Source organism: Oncorhynchus gorbuscha, linkage group LG18 (genome assembly GCF_021184085.1).
Source record: "Oncorhynchus gorbuscha isolate QuinsamMale2020 ecotype Even-year linkage group LG18, OgorEven_v1.0, whole genome shotgun sequence".
Lineage (NCBI taxonomy): Eukaryota > Metazoa > Chordata > Actinopteri > Salmoniformes > Salmonidae > Oncorhynchus > Oncorhynchus gorbuscha.
Window position 1 is genome coordinate 47,424,403 of NC_060190.1, and position 19,014 is coordinate 47,443,416.

At 41.5% G+C, this 19,014-nt stretch overlaps 2 protein-coding genes across 5 annotated transcripts; one reads left to right on the top strand and one right to left on the bottom strand.

Annotated features, from left to right (window-relative positions):
- Positions 1 to 498: 498 nt before the first annotated feature.
- Positions 499 to 5,514, bottom strand: vhl (von Hippel-Lindau tumor suppressor). Of its 2 annotated transcripts, XM_046311693.1 has the most exons (4): positions 5,117 to 5,514; positions 2,920 to 3,042; positions 2,397 to 2,606; positions 499 to 825 (listed from the first exon to the last, which is right to left on the bottom strand). In XM_046311693.1, the coding sequence occupies exons 1-3, from the start codon at positions 5,310 to 5,312 to the stop codon at positions 2,410 to 2,412; spliced, it is 516 nt and encodes a 171-aa protein (XP_046167649.1). In that variant the 5' UTR covers positions 5,313 to 5,514; the 3' UTR covers positions 499 to 825; positions 2,397 to 2,409. The 2 variants fall into 2 exon arrangements, with proteins under 2 accessions (XP_046167649.1, XP_046167648.1); XM_046311692.1 differs by lacking the exon at positions 499 to 825 and having other exon boundaries at positions 1,873 to 2,606.
- A 6,902-nt stretch (positions 5,515 to 12,416) lies between these two features.
- Positions 12,417 to 17,999, top strand: LOC124004370 (oxytocin receptor-like). Of its 3 annotated transcripts, none has more exons than XM_046313220.1 (4): positions 12,417 to 12,525; positions 12,833 to 13,755; positions 16,250 to 16,490; positions 17,836 to 17,999. In XM_046313220.1, exons 2-3 carry the CDS (start codon positions 12,891 to 12,893, stop codon positions 16,453 to 16,455), a joined length of 1,071 nt encoding a protein of 356 aa, XP_046169176.1. In that variant the 5' UTR covers positions 12,417 to 12,525; positions 12,833 to 12,890; the 3' UTR covers positions 16,456 to 16,490; positions 17,836 to 17,999. The 3 variants fall into 3 exon arrangements, with proteins under 3 accessions (XP_046169176.1, XP_046169177.1, XP_046169175.1); XM_046313221.1 differs by having other exon boundaries at positions 16,250 to 16,480; XM_046313219.1 differs by lacking the exon at positions 17,836 to 17,999 and having other exon boundaries at positions 16,250 to 17,159.
- The last annotated feature ends 1,015 nt before the right edge of the window (positions 18,000 to 19,014 follow it).

The following is a 19,014-nucleotide window of genomic DNA, read 5'->3' on the forward strand; positions in this document are numbered from 1 at the left end:
TCAGGGCTCAAACCACCCAGTTTATAACAGTTACTTTGACCCATCCCTCATTCAAACCTGTACATCTTTTCTCACATCTTTACATTTTATGATGAATAAATACATTTAGCGTGTTCATAACAAAGCTACAGTATGTAACAAAAACATTTGTTTTTCAATTACCTTGATTGCCAGCAAGCGTGTAAATCAAGCTAAATGAATATATTTTGGTTTACTTAATCTATTCCAAACCCAGTATATTTGATTAACAAGCTGATGAGCAAAACCTGCTTGAAAGTCTTAAACACTCCAAAGCAGGGTTCCCCAACCAGTGGGGGATTTATTTGGTCACCCAAGTTTTCTGAGCAAAAATAATACATATACACACAAACACCAGTCAAAAGTTTTGGACACACCAACTCATTCAAATGTTTAGTTGTGCTATTTTCTACATTGTAAAATAATAGTAAAGACATCAAAACTATGAAATAACACATATGGAATCATGTAGTAACCAAAAAAGTATTAATACAAATCTAAATATATTTTATATTTCAGATTCTTCAACACGGCCACCCTTTGCCTTGATGACAGCTTTAAACACTCTTGGCATTCTCTCAGCCAGCTTCACCTGGAATGCATTTGAAAAAGTCTTGGAGTTACCACATATGCCAAGCAGTTGTTGGCTGCTTTTCCTTCACTCTGCGGTCCAACTCCTCCCAAACCATCTCAATTGGGTTGAGGTCGACGGATTGTGGAGGCAAGGTCATCTGATGCAGCACTCCATCACTCTCCTTCTTGGTCCAATAGCCATTGCACAGCCTGGAGGTGTGTTGGGTCATTGTCCTGTTGAAAAACAAAATGATAGTCCCACTAAGCGCAAACCAGATATGACATATCCCTGCAGAATGCTGTGGTAGCCATGCTGGTTAAGTGTTCCTTGAATTCTAAATAAATCACCCCCACACCACCTCCTCCATGCTTCACAGTGGGGACCACACATGCAGAGATCATCGTTTCACTAAAGACACAGCGGTTGGAACCAAAAATCTCAAATTTATACTCAAATTTCCACCGGTCTAATGTCCATTGCTTGTGTTTCTTGGCCCAAGCAAATCTCTTCTTACTATTGATGTCCTTTAGTAGTGGTTTCTCTTAAGCAATTCGACCATGAAGGCCTGATTCACAGTCTCCTCTGAACAATTGATGTTGAGATGTGTCCATTACTTGAACTCTGTGAAGCATTTATTTGGGCTGCAATGTCTGAGGTGCAGTTAACTCTAATGAACTTTTCCTCTGTAGCAGAGGTAACTCCGGGTCTTCCTTTCCTGTGGCGGTCCTCATGAGAGCCAGTTTCATCATAACGCTTGATGGTTTTTGCGACTGCACTTGAAGAAACATGAAAAGTTCTTGAAATGTTACGCATTGACTGACCTTAATGTCTTAAAGTAATGATGGACTGTCGTTTCTCTTTGCTTATTTGAGCTGTTCTTGCCATAATATGGACTTGGTCTTTTACCAAATAGCTATCTTCTATATACCACCCCTACCTTGTCACAATTGATTGGCTCAAACACATTAAGAAAATAAATTCCACAAATTAACTTTAAACAAGGCACACCTGTCAATTGAAATGCATTCCAGATGACTACCTCATGCTGGTTGAGAGAATGTCATGAGTGCGCAAAGCTGTCATCAAGGCAAAGGGTGGCTACTTAGAAGAATCTCAAATATAAAATATATTTTGATTTGTTTAACACTTTTTTGGTTACTACATGAGTCCATAGTTGTAATGCATTCACTATTGTTCTACAATGTAAAAAATTGTAAAAATAAATAAAAACCGTTGAATGAATAAGCGTGTTCAAACTTTTGACTGATAGTGTGTGTTGACATAAAAAAATAAACATAAAATCAGCTCTAAGTGATTGAACTTTCAGAAATCTGTTCCAAAGTATTTCCATGTGGCAAAAAAGAGAGCTATGTGACCGTGCACAAATGTAAGTAAGGTTTGGAATTATTATGCTTTCGTCAAATCAAATATATGTTTGGGCTTCTTGCAGTGATTTTGCAGTCTACAAATTAATTGTAATTATGTTCCAACCACCTGACAATCCGCAACAACAACAAAAACAGCCAGCAGCTGAATCAGGTTGATGATCCCTTCTCTAAAGTCAGACCACTGAATTGGTTGACACATTTTTTCCCTAAGCTACGAAGACCATTTTAAACAATTGCAACAACAACAAAAAATGGATAAGACCCTCGGTAGTTGCTTATAGCAGTGAATTCAACCCTGACCTCCCAGTGTCCAATCAAACAATCTTACATTCTGTCATCTTATTATTTTGATAAGATTCAGAAACATCAACAGCAGCATCAGAGCCATATAGCGATATCTATATAAGCACTCCTACTCTAAGTTGCTCCTCATGCATCCTGGGGTTGCTGCCTGTCTTCTAGGAGGCGCTGTTCCACGCGCTGGGCGATGCGCATCAGGTCCTTCAGCACGCTGGGACGGTCCTCCAGCTCCTCATGGAGACACCGAGCAATCTCCAGCCTCCTGTAGTCCTCTGGACGGACCAGGCGCCGCACTACCTGGAGGGCACGCTCCTTCAAGCTGAGGACTGAGGGGAGAACACACATACACAGATATGACATAGTTATTAGATTAAAGAATAATATTCCTTATGTGTGTTGTCAGTGCAGAGTAGTAGTAGTAAAAATAATAATGTGTGCTGATCAAAACACAGAACAATGATCTACCAGTCATAATCACCAGTGACCCTGCTGTTACACAGGGAGTACAATTGCACTAAAGTGCCATAAAGGTCCAAACCTCTTAGCAGAGATGCTCACATACAGGGAGACGACACTATTATCGGTGTACAGATGATCTGTACAGGTCAAAGGAGAATTCAAACCTGATATTTCTCTAACCTGGTAATGTGACGTTAACCTGGACAGCCTGTCCATTCTCCATTGGTTTGGGCAGGAACATCTCTTTACTATTCGCCTTCAGCGCATCATCTGTCTCTGCATCTCTGAACATCCAAGGATGACCTGATAGAATAAAAACATGGAAAGGCATAAAGACGATACACACCAAGACCAAATTCAGCATGCCAAACAAATAAACACATGTGTAACGCTTGTGTGAAAACAACCAGGCGTAACTTTGCTAAACTGCACACTGTAAGGGTATATCTTTATTTTTTGAAAGATTCTCTCGCTTATTTGAAAATTAAGTTCCAAAAGGTTTCCAAAATAGTATCAAAAGTGTGGCGTATTTGCGTTTAGACAGAGCATTGGGATTGAACCAATGATATGTATTAAGCCTAGATGAAGGCTCCCTGTGAGCAGACCGAGGCTAATAAAGAGTGATAGAAATAACATGTTTCAGTGAGGTTGGCTTCTTAGCGTTCATAACCATAGTTATCAACTGTACTGCAGAAATGGAATTAAATTCAGAAAATAGATGTGGTGGCAGCTGCGGAGAAGTACTTGGGGGGTACAAAATTTTACTGCAGAAGAGTTAGATTGTGTGCTGAACGATAACGTCCCATCCTCCCAGGCTGTTGGCCTGGTGTAGGATCAGATAGGGCCAGGTAGTGGAATAGTGGTGAGGTTAATGGGTATAGGGTTAGTTGGTAGGGCCATTTTTCTTCTATGTTACCCTCCCCTTTTGTGTCACTTAGTGTAATGAATTTACACTCCATAAGAGTGGGCGGTCAAGCCCACACAGTAGGTCACCTAGCAGTTAGCAGAGTTGGGCCAGTAACCGAAAGGTCACTGGTTCCAATCCCAAAGCTGACTATGTGAAAAATCTGCCAATGTGCCCTTGAGCAAGGCACTTAAACCTAATAATTGCTACTGTAAATCACTCTGGATTAGAGCATCTGCAAAAAATGACAAATAAAATAAAAATGTGGACCGATGTTTGTAGATCGGCACAATACCATAGTCGAAAAACCCTAGACAACTGACAGGGGAGAAGATAGTGGAGGTATTTTGTTTGTAACTGACGGCGCGTCGAGTGGAGATTTGACTGCAGTGGCGAACAGGAAGGAAAACGTGAGAAGTGGTTGTGAATCTAGTAAAGTCAAGCCTTGCTCCGACTCTTTTTTTAGTTGGACTGAGGATTTTGGACCGTTGGCGTAATCTGGGAGATCTGTTTGACATCTCGATTAATATTATAGATGCATTGGATAAGGTTGCGTCAGAGGAGCATAAGGAGCATGCTTTGTAACTGAAAAATATACCAGATAGGAATGTGTCCAAACCCCTGCAGTGTGACAAATGTAAACTATTTGGGCATGTGTCAAGTGTATCGTATGCCAGTTGAGGCGAAATGCTGCAATTGTGGTGGCAAGCATGTCCCTGGATTCATGAAGTGCCCTGTTAGGGTGAAGGAGACAGAGGTGGCAAGAGTAAGGGCCGTCCAGCATGTCTCCTATCCTGAGGCGTTGAGACAAGTGAGAGAACGTTGAAGAAACCATGGTAGTTACTCAGAAACAGGATTCTGATATGTTGCATGTTTAAAAAATGTGGACTTTGTATCGATTATTGCATTGGTTATAAACTGCACAGCGCAGTCTGAGAAAATCTGAGGGGGGAAAAAGGCATTGTGGGCGTGGCTTAAAGTTTTTGGGGCCTATGGGGTTTTACAATAGAGGCATTACAGGGAATCCTGTCGACAGATGTTATGTTCTCACAGGCTCGGGGATGTGATTTGGACTATGACAAAGAGTGGTGTGGGTTTTTGGATTGATATTTGTATGATTTTTTCCCCCATTTCACCTATTTTGTTTTCGTTCACTACACGTACACTAGTTGGCGGAACGCACTTTTAACGTTGGTTTGCGGACCGATATAATAACAGAAGAAGACTGACGGGGGGGCTGTTTTGAAGCCACCGCGCAACCATTTTGGTAACGTTACTCCATTCTAAAACAATATTTTGGAAGCTATATGAATTCCTTTATTAACAATTAAAATTATATTACAAACACCTTAATGTATACTAGAGTTATTGACAGCTATTGATGACCAATTCTTGAATTAACAGAAAATATTACACTTAACGTTACTCGCTGTGGCTTATTTGCTAACTGGTGCTAGCCAAGCGTCTACCTACCTACGAAGGTGTTCATTTTCATTCCTTTTCCTGGCTGTAAAATATCGTAGAGTTGAGGTTCCCCGCGAAAATTAATCCATACTGGTCGCATGATTCGAGGACTCCGGTTACAAAACACTGCAATCGACGGTATTCCGCTTTTCAGAGACCTTACCAACGGGAGCTGTTCTTCTCCCCCTTGAATGTCTTGAGGCATAACTTGACGTTAGCTAGCAAAAAAGAAAAGTATAAATTGATCTAGCAGCTGTAGCTAACAAGATATGTCTTGAAGAAAGTATCATAAACATATAGATAGTCATAAACGCAAAAGCGACATTATAAAGGTAACTTATTTAAAGTTGTTATATCTTGTCTTTTCATGCCAGCCAGCAAGTCGCTTGTGTTTGTTATGTAATTATTTTCCGGTTGAGGAGGGCGTGGAAAGAAAGTCTTCACTGAGTGGTCCGTTTTACTGTCAATCAATGGCTCCTGACCAATTACTTACCTCACACAATGTACATTTTTGATACAGAAGACCTTCTGATGTCTATTTAGTTATTATTACTTACGTATTGGGAAATAAAGAAACCGTGTGAATTGTAAAGCAGCAGTATTATGACTTGTAGAGCAGAAATCTTGTTAAGTTGTTTTCTAAATGAGCAGCATGTTGTTATACCCTACAGTGGAATTTTTAAAATGTTTTTCACACACACAGAAGACATGCAGATGGATGCAAGTAAAATAGGAATCTCGTCCAACCAGCTGGCTCTGAGTTGTGCTGTTATGCTGTAGCTAACTACTGAGTTATGCTGTAAGCAATTGAGTTTAAGGATGAGGTTAATAAAATGTTTGCACAATTATCCTCTTTAGAAGTAAAGGGAGCTTTTTGACATTGCTCTTATATGAGTGTTGCAATTTTGCATCTATTTTTGTAGTGAATACAGTTTGAAATGTCTGTCATTACAAGCAGGCCAACAACATACCTCTCCTGGCAGCACTTGCAGTGCCTCATGTTTTTAGTTTTTTTTTTCATCACAAAAGGGCTGGCTGGGTACATAAACAGGCATTTGAGTCACCTAAATGGTCGACACTTTATCGGGCATACACTGTATACTCATTTTCAATAAGCCACATGGCTTGGTGTGAATGGATTTGGAGTGCAGCCTGAGTGTTGTACTGTATTTTATCAAATCTGTTGTTTGGATCATATTGTATTTCCCTATGCTGACTGTGTACATAGGCTTATTACACTATTCAGCTCCCCCCACTCCCCTTTTCCAGAAGTTGCTGTCTCTGTGAAATGTGAAAAATGAATGCTTAAAGGTAAACCCTCAAAATAGTCAAAAGATGTTAATGGAGGACCGTACCCGAAAGGGAGAGGTGATTAATAAAGCCAGATTGAAAGAGCCCTTACGGTAGTGCCTGATGCTTGCATTCCCAGACATTGAGCGCCGCAACAACACCAGCAGCCAGATACTCATCTTGTGTGTGTAGAATAATTGGACCATTAATTGACAAAATAGTTCCTAAAGTGCAGAAAAAGGCAAATAACAAGGTGCACAGTCCTGCACAAGACCTGTTTGTCGGGAGCTTCATGAAATGGGTTTCCATGGCCGAGCAGCATCACACAAGCCTAAGAATACCATGCGCAATGCCAAGCGTCGGCTGGAGTGTTGTAAAGCTTCACCATCTGGCTGTCCGACACACAAATCTGGGTTTGGCGGATGCCAGGAGAACGCTACCTGCCCCAATGCATAGTGCAAACTGTAATGTAAGTCGCTCTGGATAAGAGCGTCTGCTAAATGACTTAAATGTAAAAGTAAAATGTAAAGTTTGGTGGAGGAGGAATAATGTTCTGGGGCTGTTTTTTATGGTTTGGGCTAGGCCCTTTAGTTCCAGTGAAGGGACATCAACGCTACAGCATACAATGACATTCTACACGATTCTGTGCTTTCAACTTTACGGCAACAGATTGGGGAAGGCCCTTTCCTGTTTCAACATGACAATTCCCCCATGTGTAAAGTGAGGTCCATACAGAACTAGTTTGTCAAGATCAGTGTGGAAGAACTTGACTGTCCTGTACAGAGCCCTCAACCCCATTGAACACCTTAAGGATGGCTCGCTGACGGCGAGCCAGGTCTAATCGCCCAACATCAGTGCCCGACCTTACTAACTCTCTTGTGGCTGAATGGAAGTAAGTCCCTGCAGCAATATTCTTCTTCCCAGAAGAGCGGAGGCCATTGTAGCAGCAAAGGGGGGACCAACTCCATATTAATGTCCATGATTTTGGTCATGTAGTGTGTATAGTAGTTTAAACTACTGTGCACAAAGCATTCTGAAAACCTGCTCTTTCCATGACAGACTATCCAGGTGAAAGCTATGATCCATTATTGATGTCACCTTTTAAATCCATTTCGAAAATCAGTGTAGATGAAGGGGAGGAGACAGGTTATAGAAAGATGATTAAGCCTTGAGACAATTGAGACATGGATTGTGTATGTGTGCCATTCAGAGGGTGAATGGGCAAGACAAAATATTGAAGTGTCTTTGAACGGGTTTTGGTCGTAGGTGCCAGGCGCACCGGTTTGAGTGTGTCAAGCACTGAAACGGTTTTGGTGTTGTCACGCTCAACAGTTTCCCTTGTGTATCAAGAATGGTCCACCACCCAAACGACATCCAGGCAATGGCTGGCCAGTGGTCAAAAACAGGTAATTGATGAAAGAGAAAAAGGAGGCTGACACGAATTGTGCAGAGCAGTGCATCTATCAATTTGCAGATGGATACACTGCTGCCATGAAGGGATGTACCTGATTGGCAATGATGTTCAGATATCCTGTGGCATTCAAACATTGATCCACTTTCATCAAGGGACCCAATGTGTTGCATGAAAACACCCTACACCATCACAGCACCACCACCAGCCTGCAATGTTGACACGCAACATGATGGATGTACTTGTGGTTTTCTCCATACCCTAGTCATCACCATCAGAGTGAAACAGAAGTACCGGGATTCATCAGACCAGGCAATGTTTTTCCAATTCTACAGCGTGTTTTCGTACCTTAACCCACTGCAATCGCAGTTTTGGTTTTTGCTGAAAGAAGTGGAACTCTGTAACGTCGGCGGCTGCCATACCACATTCGTGTCAAGGTACGATGAGTTGTGCATTATTTTATGGGTCTTTGGGCACCAATGTTGTACTAGTCAGTTGACTAACTGTCACCCGCCTGTTGCTCTGCACAATTTGCAGCAGGCTCCTTTTTCCTCTTTAATCAATTACCTGTTTTCGACCACTAGCCTGCCATTAGCTGGATGTCCTTTGGCTGGTGGACCATTCTTGATACATACGGGACACTGTTGAGCATGAAAAACCCACCAGTGTTGCAGTTCTTGACACTCAAACCGGTGTGCCTGGCCCCTATTACCATACCCTGTTCCTGTCCCCAGGACATCTTATACAGTTAATCTCTTTTTGTAACGTGTTGAGGCCGGTGTTGTGATGAAAATCTCCCCCTGCCAGAACCCCCCCTCACATAAACATGCACACACTCAATTCTTCATTGCTGTGACTTGCTTGCTAGTTGAGATTTCTGCTCTTCACTCCATTGTTAGTTTAGCCTACATTTCACTGATCTTAGTAGCAGAAAGCATTTTTTATTTTTGTGTCCTTCAAGGCAGCTGTCAATGATCACATTAGGCTTCGATTCATTTTATTTTTAATGGCGGTTTGATCACGGGGGAGAAACTAGTAATGTTTGCAATTTTCAGTTTGGCTATTTGTTTCAAGTTTATTAGTCTATAACTTGTAGTTGTTTTGAAATGTTTATTGCTTGCCAATATTTGACTCCCTCCTCTGTTTAATACAACACACATACATTACTTATTAATTTTGGTTGCCTATCCTGATATGAAGTTTGTTCTATAGAAAGTATTTGACTCTGATGTGTGCACAGACAGTATTTGACTCTAGCCACAAAATTAAGGAAATTAGAAGGAGGGGGGTGGTGATTTCGGAAAGGCCATTTTCTTGCCTGTCGAGAGTCATATACTTTCTGTGGCACACACTACTGATCAACATGAGCTACCAAAATGGTTATGAAGTGTGCCAGGCCTTGCAGTTCCGAGATAGAAGGAGGGGGGATTTCTGCAGGCAAGAAAATGGCCTTGCTGAAATCCTCCCTCCCCTTCTAATTTCCTTAATTTTTTCACTAGAGTAATATACTTTCTGTGGCACACATCAGAGTCAAATACTTTCTGTGGCACACATCAGAGTCATACACTTTCTGTGGCACACATCAGAGTCAAATACTTTCTATAGAACAAACTTAGCGTCAGTGTAACAGTATAGCTTCTGTCCCTCTCCTCGCCCCTACCTGGGCTCAAACCAGGGACCCTCTGCACACATCAACAACAGTCACCCACGAAGCATCGTTACACATCGCGCCACAAATGCCAGCTCTTGCAGAGCAAGGGGAACAACTACTTCAGAACGAGTGACGTGACCCGATTGAAACAGCGCGCACCACCGCTAACTAGCTAGCCATTTCACATCGGTTACATCAGCATAGGCAACCTAAATGAATAATTCATGTATGTGTGTTATATTAGACATAGAGGAGGGAGTCAAATGTTGGCAAGCAATAAACATTTCAGAACAACTACTAGTCGAAAAAGACATTGGAGAGATGACGAATTTTGGCAGCGAGTTTTATTTATAGACTTCATGCGAAGGGGGAAGAATTCTGTCAGGGGGAGATTAAGGAGAATGAGAGGCTCAATTAGGCTAAAGATGTTGCAGAAATGCTGTATTTGAAGCACCACTCCCTTCTGTTTGCCTGATGTTGCTATGGAAATCAAGCTGTTTTTACCATCCCTGTAACTGTCGCTTCTGCGGAGAGGTAGTTTTCTAAACTAAAACTCGTAAGAAGCATTAGGCTCTCGGTCTGATATGCACTTGTGAACACTTGAGTAACCTCCAATCGTTGCAGTAGCACCATCGTAGCCTTAACCACGGCATATGTTTACCGATATCCCCCTTTTCCTTTTAATCAGTTTAATTAGTTATTTTTCAAGGCCTAAAGGCAATTTTTCAGTTACATTCCTCAAGCCCAATAAACAAACATGCATCTTTCTAGTACTTATGGAAATTAAAAAGGTTTATAAATGACTTTGAGGGTTAATGTCAAAACGATGTTTATGTAATAAAATTCAAATGTAGACATCGTTGACAGGCTCGTGGTCTACCCCTCCTTGTGGGGACTGCAGGGTGTCCGAAACGCCAGTGCTCCGAGGCAACCCGGAAACATTGGGACATAAGCAATGTTTGATTATTTTGCCATCTGTGTTGTGTGCTTATTAATAACCTCTTGTAAGTTTGTAAGTTTACTCAAGGCCTGAGTTGAATGCTCTAGCCTACATGAGAACCCGGCCCCCAGGCCCAGACCATAGACGGATCAATCAGATCAATGGATATCTCTTTCTTGCTCTCTCTCATATAGTCAAACAAATGGACTGACTTCAAAAGTCTGTCTCTCTGATCAGGATTAATCCAAGTTAGTGCCCGGTGGCCTCCATGTAATCAGTGTGATGTAAAGGTCCTGTTTGGAAATATGTTTACTGTAAGACGCACAAAACACAGCAATGTGTTAGCTTTCCAATACAGTATTGAGTGTTTATCTCCAATTGGTTAGACTCAAAGATTGTTCCCATTATAGAGGTAACTTACTCTCTGTTGACAACATGGATCCTCTGATCCCACCTTCTCCATATCTCTATCCCCATGGAAGACATACACAGTCTGGACATCCAGGAGGCTGTGTGGAAGTGAACTAGCCCTTGCCTCCCCTTTAGTGGGTAAAACCCAATGATGTGTGACTATGCTGATGTCTATCATAACGCCTGATACAGGAGACTATGTTGAGGGAGTCAGAGAGATTCTCATATTATTATCAGTCAGAGCTACAGAATATCTTTAAGGACCCAATGAGAGTTATTAGTGATATAATTCTCTTGATCTTTTGTGTGTTCCATACAGCAAAATCAATGGTGTATATTTAACTCTGAAAGTGTTAAATGTACACTTTTTTTCAGTGAACAGTATAACACTTTTGAAACTATTAACATCAACACTGATGGTTATTTTACACCACTTAGTGTTAATGTCACTCTTACAGAGTGAATTTAACTCCTGAATCAACACTAGAAATGTAACACAACAACAAAAATCAACACTGGCCAATTTGTTATGCACATTAATACTTAAGTATGATATTTGTGATAGGCCTCTCGCAAGAGGGCCCCCAAGTACAAAAGTGTAAGAGTCATTTCTCCTCCAGTGTTTCCAGAGAAAACATCTGTAACCAGCTGGAGTCAACTGTGTGTCTGGAATCAACACTGTCTGTTTCGGAACATCTGGAGGCTGTCAGGAACATTGGCACATGTCCCATGCCCTGTGATGTGTCTGTCTGGATAAGCCAATATAGGGAGGATGAGACTATAGGTCATAGGGTATTAGGAAACATTGTTATTAGAGGAGTGCATGTATTGTCAGCATTGATCCGTTTTGTGGATGTAACACAAAGCATTTGCACGGGCAGGATCTGAACCCTGGTCAAATGGGAATAATCGACATCTTGAAAGTTACTGTAAGTGGCGGGTGATGTCCAATTGTGCACTCATAGAAATATTATTATTATTATTTAAATGTTACATTCATTCAATTGTTAAACAATGCCACCCACTGCCAGGCATACTGTAGGCCTATGAATTATGATAATTGTATCAAAACATTTTTTTAAACCCGTTGTTTATTAGATTTTTATATAACCTGCTCATTTGGGGTTAAGGTTTCAGGAAGCTCGGTTCTGTCTAAATTGGGCTGTTCTCATTATCCCAGGAAGCTAATACATAATGACTGGAATGATTCTGTATAAACATGGAGCCACAGAGTTTCTCAAACTGTACAGTCTTTGATTGAGCTCTTCATGGAAAGGGAAACTCTTGAATGGCTGAGACAACTTATAAACACTTGGTGCCTATGTAAACAGTATACCTCGCGCGGTCCAATGTAAACATCCGCTAGCCTATACAGACAGCCTAGCCGCCTGAAGCACTCTAGCCTATGACCGAGCTGTAAATACAAAATGAAAGCGTTGTTTAAAAAAACAAATCAACAGTTACATAAGACGTTTTGATAAACGTCTTCATATTTGAGACTTGTCGATAGAGTGGACAGGGCTCTCTATCATGAAAGGTGGAAGTCGCTGTGCGCGCGAACATCTGGAGCTGAAGGATAGCTCCACCCTGCTCCCACGCAAATAATATAAAACCCAGAGCAACAGATGCAACACCTCATCAATAGACTACTGGGTTGCAGCTCATGTCGACCCCTCCCCAACTTCTCCTGCGCACTGCAATCAAACTGAATATCAGTTAAGTTGTCTTTGTTTAAGTTATAAGCCTAAATTTCTTTAGCCTATGGCCCTATGTTTTTTGATGGGTTGAACTCATTGGGCTAATAGTTATTTTGGAGATTTAGGTTATCTAAAATTCTCGGACATGATGTCAGTATTTAAGCATTGATGCATTGTAATTTTGAAAGTTAAATTAGCCTAAAACGCATCTTACTAACTCAGTAGTTTTAGAACAGATATGGTAGGTATATCAAACATTAGTTTAATAGCATATCAAAGTATCTCTGTTAGTCAGTGTATCAATTTGTGTCTTGTTTCTCTGCAGAAGACCGCTCGTGCGTAAAGTTGCTGGCACCCGCCTCTTCGCTCTCCAAACCTGAACCATGTACCCGTTTAATGCCAGTTTCAGTAACTTCAGTCTGATGATGGAGGTTGCGGACATGCCCCGGGATGAGAACCTGGCCAAAGTAGAGATCGCGCTGCTCAGCGTCATCTTCGTCAGTGCCGCTATCCTGAACACGGGTCTACTACTGGTTCTTTGGAAGCGGCGCAAACAGGTATCCAAGATGCGTGTCTTGGTGTTCCACCTTTGCGTTGCAGACCTGGTTGTGGCGTTTTTCCAGGTGTGCCCGCAGCTCATGTGGGACATTACGGACAGATTCATCGGACCGGACCTGGTGTGCCGCTTGGTGAAATATCTGCAGGTCGTAGGCATGTTTGCGTCCACCTACATGATCGTAGTGATGACCATTGACCGCTACCAGGCTATCTGCAACCCTATGGTCAAATTTCAGAGGAGGCGCAAGCGCTGGAACATCCCTGTTTGCATCGCCTGGGCGATATCCCTCGTGGGAGGCCTGCCTCAGATCTTCATCTTCTCGCGGGTCCAGGTGGCGCCCGGGGTGTTCGACTGCTGGGCGGACTTTATCCAGCCCTGGGGCTTGAAGACTTACATCACCTGGACCACGATGGTTATCTTTGTCTTGCCCATTTTGACCGTGGTGGTGTGCCAGGTGCGAATCTGTCGAGCCATCCAGAATAACCTTTACTTAAAGACGCACCAGGATGGGGGTAGCGGGGTTGCCTTTCAGCTGCCCTCCAGAACCAGCAGCGTGGCTGGTGTGTCCAAAGCACGAATCAAAACTGTGAAGATGACAGTGGTTATCGTACTTGCCTACATCATCTGCTGGACTCCGTTCTTCACGGTCCAGCTTTGGTCTGTGTGGGACAAGGACGCGCCAACAGAAAGTAAGAACACGGATATCAATCTTATTATAAATGTATAATAAAGTCCCCAAATATGACTGTCAATAGGGCGTTAGGGCTGGCGCCCCACTTGTGATAAAACAATATAGATATTTTATATAGTAATTATTTGTATCAAAAATAAATAAGCCTATATATTATATCAATCATGGATTGTGTTTTAAACGCTCATAAAAGTGGGGCAGATGTGTACATTTTCCTGTTTCAAAAATAGATTGTTCAGAACAAGCTGTTCAGTTACTATGCTCATCTGCGACTGCAAGCAGCCTGCATCAGCACCGCCTCCGTGGGCGCATAGGCCATGCTGAATGTTGAGGGGGTTTGGGTTTGATTAACCTCGCCCGGTCGCACGTGTAGGTTTGTTTTGCACCTGCTTAAAGTTGACTGCATGAACCAGGTGCCCGCTCTGTACGCCAGCAAAGTAGTCTCAAAACAAAAGTAATGTAATTCAGCATGTGTAGTTATTAATAGAATTATGTGTTTTCCCATGCAAAAGTGGTTGGTTTTGAAAAAGACGCTTGATCTGCTCTATCAGGTATAGATGCTGCTAATGCAAATTGTAATTAACTTGTTAATAAATAATCATAACAGTCATGGGTGCCTGGGACCTGATAAACTAGACAACAACATCCACGAAAGGTCGAAGGACAGAGGGATACACTAGCTAGAATCTTCTCATTTTGGATCTGGTAGGACAAACAAGCTTGGCCAATTGTATTGTCCATCAAGGTAGGTGACAGGGTGACTTGTGTGGACAAAAACAGACCAAAATTGGGTGTATCAATCACAAAGGATGAAGAAAATATTTAGCCAGCTACAGTAATTTTGATAAATAGTTTGGATGATTTTTGGGTCAAATGAACCAGTTAGGCTATCTTCCTTTGATCAGTAGCTTGCTAGCTGGTTAACAGTTCACTCTCATGCCAATTTCAAGTCTTTCTAAACTAATATCTGACTAAGGGTGCGTTTGTAAATTCACTCTGGAGTGTCAGAGTGTGCTGAGTGCAGTCAGATTGTCCGTTCATGAATTCAGTGAATTTTGTTCTCGGAGCATACAGAGCGCACACTGGACGTTCAGGCAGAGGAGTAAGCTTGATGCGAGCGTTCTGACCTCACAACGGCAGTCAAGTGCCCAAGCTAAAGTTAGATAGTTTGCTAGCTACTTCCAGACACAAATGAGAGAAACCTCACTCTGACCATTTTATTCGCCCAAGCAGAGCTGGTTAGACTGTTTTCATGTTATCTAGAGTGTTAGTGACTGGAACTGTGCTGCTGCCAATGTTTACTGACACTGGTCATATTCACGGCAGGGTAGCCTAGTGGTTAGAGCGTTGGACTAGTAACCGGAAGGTTGCAATCCCAGAGCTGACAAGGTACAAATCTGTCGTTCTGCCCCTGGACAGGCAGTTCCTAGGCCGTCATTGAAAATAAGAATTTGTTCTTAACCTACTTGCTTAGTTAAATAAAGGTTAAAAAAATAAATAATAATAATAATATTCAGCGGGTGTTGTGTGTTCAGAATTTATGATTGGACAATCTTACAATCTCTCTGCTCGTTGTAAATAGTAGCCTATGATCTAATCTGTTAGTTAGATTACTTGTTGGTTATCACTGCATTGTCGGAACTAGAAGCACAAGCATTTCGCTACACTCGCATTAACATCTGCTAACCATGTGTATGTGACAAATCAAATTTGATTTGAACTCTCTGAATTTACTAATGCCAAGATCGGTCTCTGAGCGCACTTTACAAACACACCCTATGTTAGCTAGCTATCCCCAGTTAGATAATGTGTTTTCCCAGTTCGATAATGGGTTTCCACTTATTGCATCTGCATGCATGTTATGTTCTCCCTGGTGCACTCATTTGTTCGTGACATGAGCTGGCTGCTCGTTGTAAATAGTAGCCTATGATCTAATCTGTTCAAAACAGTGGCAGCAGTGGTCATTTGGTTTTTGACATGCAAAAGTGAAATAGGTGTATTCATGCTGTTGTTCAAATGCACATATTTCTTGATATGTCTTCTCAAATAATCTACTGGTAGTTTGAAAACATGACATCATATTTATGTCATGCTGCTTTGTTGACAACTCCAACCACCTCATGCCACAGGTACACACCCTCTGATTTAGGCTAGTCTCTTACAGCATCATTGGACAAAATGGTGCCCAGCATAATCTGGATATGTGTGCAACAAAAAGTTCAAAATTCACCTTCTGCTACCATTTCCAGCAATTATTATTTACATTTACATTTACATTTAAGTCATTTAGCAGACGTTCTTATCCAGAGCGACTTACGAACATCCACCCTCAGCAGCCCCCACTGTCTGCAACGCAATGCTGCAAGGCAAACGCTGCGTTCCATTGGAAATTAATGTACTTCTGGCATACCAAAACGCAATGACACTGTCGGTGTGATCGAGGCGTAGGTCGCAGTAAATGTGCGTAATTTATCCTTGTGTTGTCATTGCAGCCGCAACGTTCACCATCCTGATGCTGTTGGCAAGTCTGAACAGCTGCGCCAATCCCTGCATCTACCTGCTCTTCAACGGCCAGCTGCCCAATAAACTGACGGTGCTGTGCCGAAGGCCTTCCAACGGGAAAGACTCCATTAACTATGAGGCCACAGTGGTCAGCTCGCTCTACATGAGCTTCAGAAGCATCTCCGACTCCAAATAGAACACACGGTTTTCATATTCTCCAGGTATGGGGAAGTAAGTAACTAGAGACACGCTTTAGAACCTGAAAGGGTTCTTTGGCTGTCCCCATAAGAGAACCCTTTGAAGAAACCTTTTTGGTTCCATGTAGAACCCGTAACAAAAAAGGGTTTTCCTATGGGGTACTGCCGAAGAACCCTTTTGGTGCTCTTTCTTCTAAGAGTGTATGTGTGGAAATACACGCTAAATACTGGGGTGGATGAAGGCAGCCTGTTTGTGATGTGGGCTGGCGCTGGGTGTCACAGAGATATATCACGGTTGTAACACCTCTGGCAGACAACATAGGAATGAACAACATTAGTTAGATTTCCGACAGTATTCATGCCAATATGTTCAAATCCACATAAAAACAATAGGCGAATTTCCCACTCTGATGGTGTTTCCATCAAATGTACTTGATTGACATGATGCAGATAAAAGGCTGTGTGCGCGTGATCGTGTGGTGCACATAAAATATATTTTGCGGTTAAATGTACCCAAGACAAAATACAAGTTAAATGAGTTTCCAGCACATTTTCAACTCTACTGATGGTTTTCTAGCTAACAGCGCTATCGTATTTATATTTGTCAAACGGCAGCCAGGCCTTGATTAACATGTCACCAGAAGAAAACCCTCGATATTTATTGGAAAGGAGCATCAAGCTCATCACCTTGCACTTTCACCACCCTGTGAACTTCATTATTTATTTAATCTGTAGCATAATAAACTGCATGCTTTCCCAAAGAGTTGTAGTGGGGGGGACCACACATGTCATTACGTGACTCCAAGTTTACTTCGATATGATAATTATTATATCAATATTTGCGCAGAGCAGTGTTTCCCAACTCCTGTTCTCGAGTACCCACAACAGCACATACATATTTGTTGTAGCACCAGACAAACTCACCTGATTCAACTAATTGAGGGCTTAATGATTAGTTATCAAGTTGAATCAGGTGTGCTTGTCCAGGGTTACAACAAAATGTGTGCTTTTGGGGGTACTTGAGGTTGATTAGTTTCCTACCTTTTTGTGAATAAATGTCTAAATCTAATCTAACACCACCAGTTAACACCTGCAAACTTTTTAATTGTATAGTGTAGACTGCATTTACTACCTGTGATTGTTTTCAAAAATCACCTGATCATCTTCAGCTGTTTGGTGCTTTTATGATGCCAGAGAAGTGGTGAAAGAAGCAGTTACAAAATAGAAGGTGTGTGTTCACAGACATTGTCCAATGTTGATGTAACCTAACAAAATACAAGCCAACTGTTTGATGTCTTCTGTGCACATATGAATGACCCCTATGATGTAACTGCAATGATGGAATAGATGTTCTTCTTCTTTGTTTTCTTATCTCGCAGTCATACTGTGTCCAGCCGTGTTTGATCTTGCCTAGCCATCTTGTCTCAAGAGGACCACAATGGAAATAAGTCCCAGACTTTATTGTGTGTTATCCTCCATGCTTTATCAATGGAAATAAGTCCCAGACTTTATTGTGTGTTATCCTCCATGCTTTATCAATGGCAATAAGTCCCAGACTTTATTGTGTGTTATCCTCCATGCTTTATCAATGGAAATAAGTCCCAGACTTTATTGTGTGTTATCCTCCATGCTTTATCAATGGAAATAAGTCCCAGACTTTATTGTGTGTTATCCTCCATGCTTTATCAATGGAAATAAGTCCCAGACTTTATTGTGTGTTATCCTCCATGCTTTATCAATGGAAATAAGTCCCAGACTTTATTGTGTGTTATCCTCCATGCTTTATCAATGGAAATAAGTCCCAGACTTTATGTATGCTTTCACTCATGTGCATGTATGGCTTTTTCTAGTTTTATGTGTGCTTGTTTTTTGAAATGGTCAAATTATTAAACTAAACTTCAGAAAGACTAGAAAGATTTTTGGAAAACTTTGTTTAATACCCCGAAAATGATGTATGTAAACCTTCTATGTTTAGGTCTGTTGTAAACTGACAAAGACTAATGATTTTGTAGTGCAATTGATTGTAAAATAAACAACCACATTTTCATGGGTAGATGTTTTCCATTTGAAATTAAGCCTATAAAGTTGCCAAGTTGCTGGAAGCCATTTTATTTTTGTTCTGCAACAGAGCTGTTTCTGGGAGATTTATTGGAGTTAAGGAATTCTTATTCAATTCCCTTTCCTGTTTGAGTTGGGCACCATTAGTAAGTGAGCGTCTGTTGAACAATTGCAGAAATGCAACATTTCTAATGATCTCTTTTTCTTTAAACAGATCCCCCAGTATCTATTTAGTCATTAACAAAGAGTGAGACCAAGCACACCATCAATGCACAAACATAATCAGCAGCATATAGCCTACTTGTGGCTACAGCATAAAACACAGTGGATAAAATGTCTAGTTAAGTACACAATCAAAAACCGGCCAGCCTAGAGTCTAAACGTGACTTTAGTCTATGGTACACAACCACAATCATTACAGCTAATAGAACGACAGAGAATTAGCTGCTGTATAATGAGCTAAATTGAATTTGTGTGTCTCGCTGCACTGCTGTTCCATA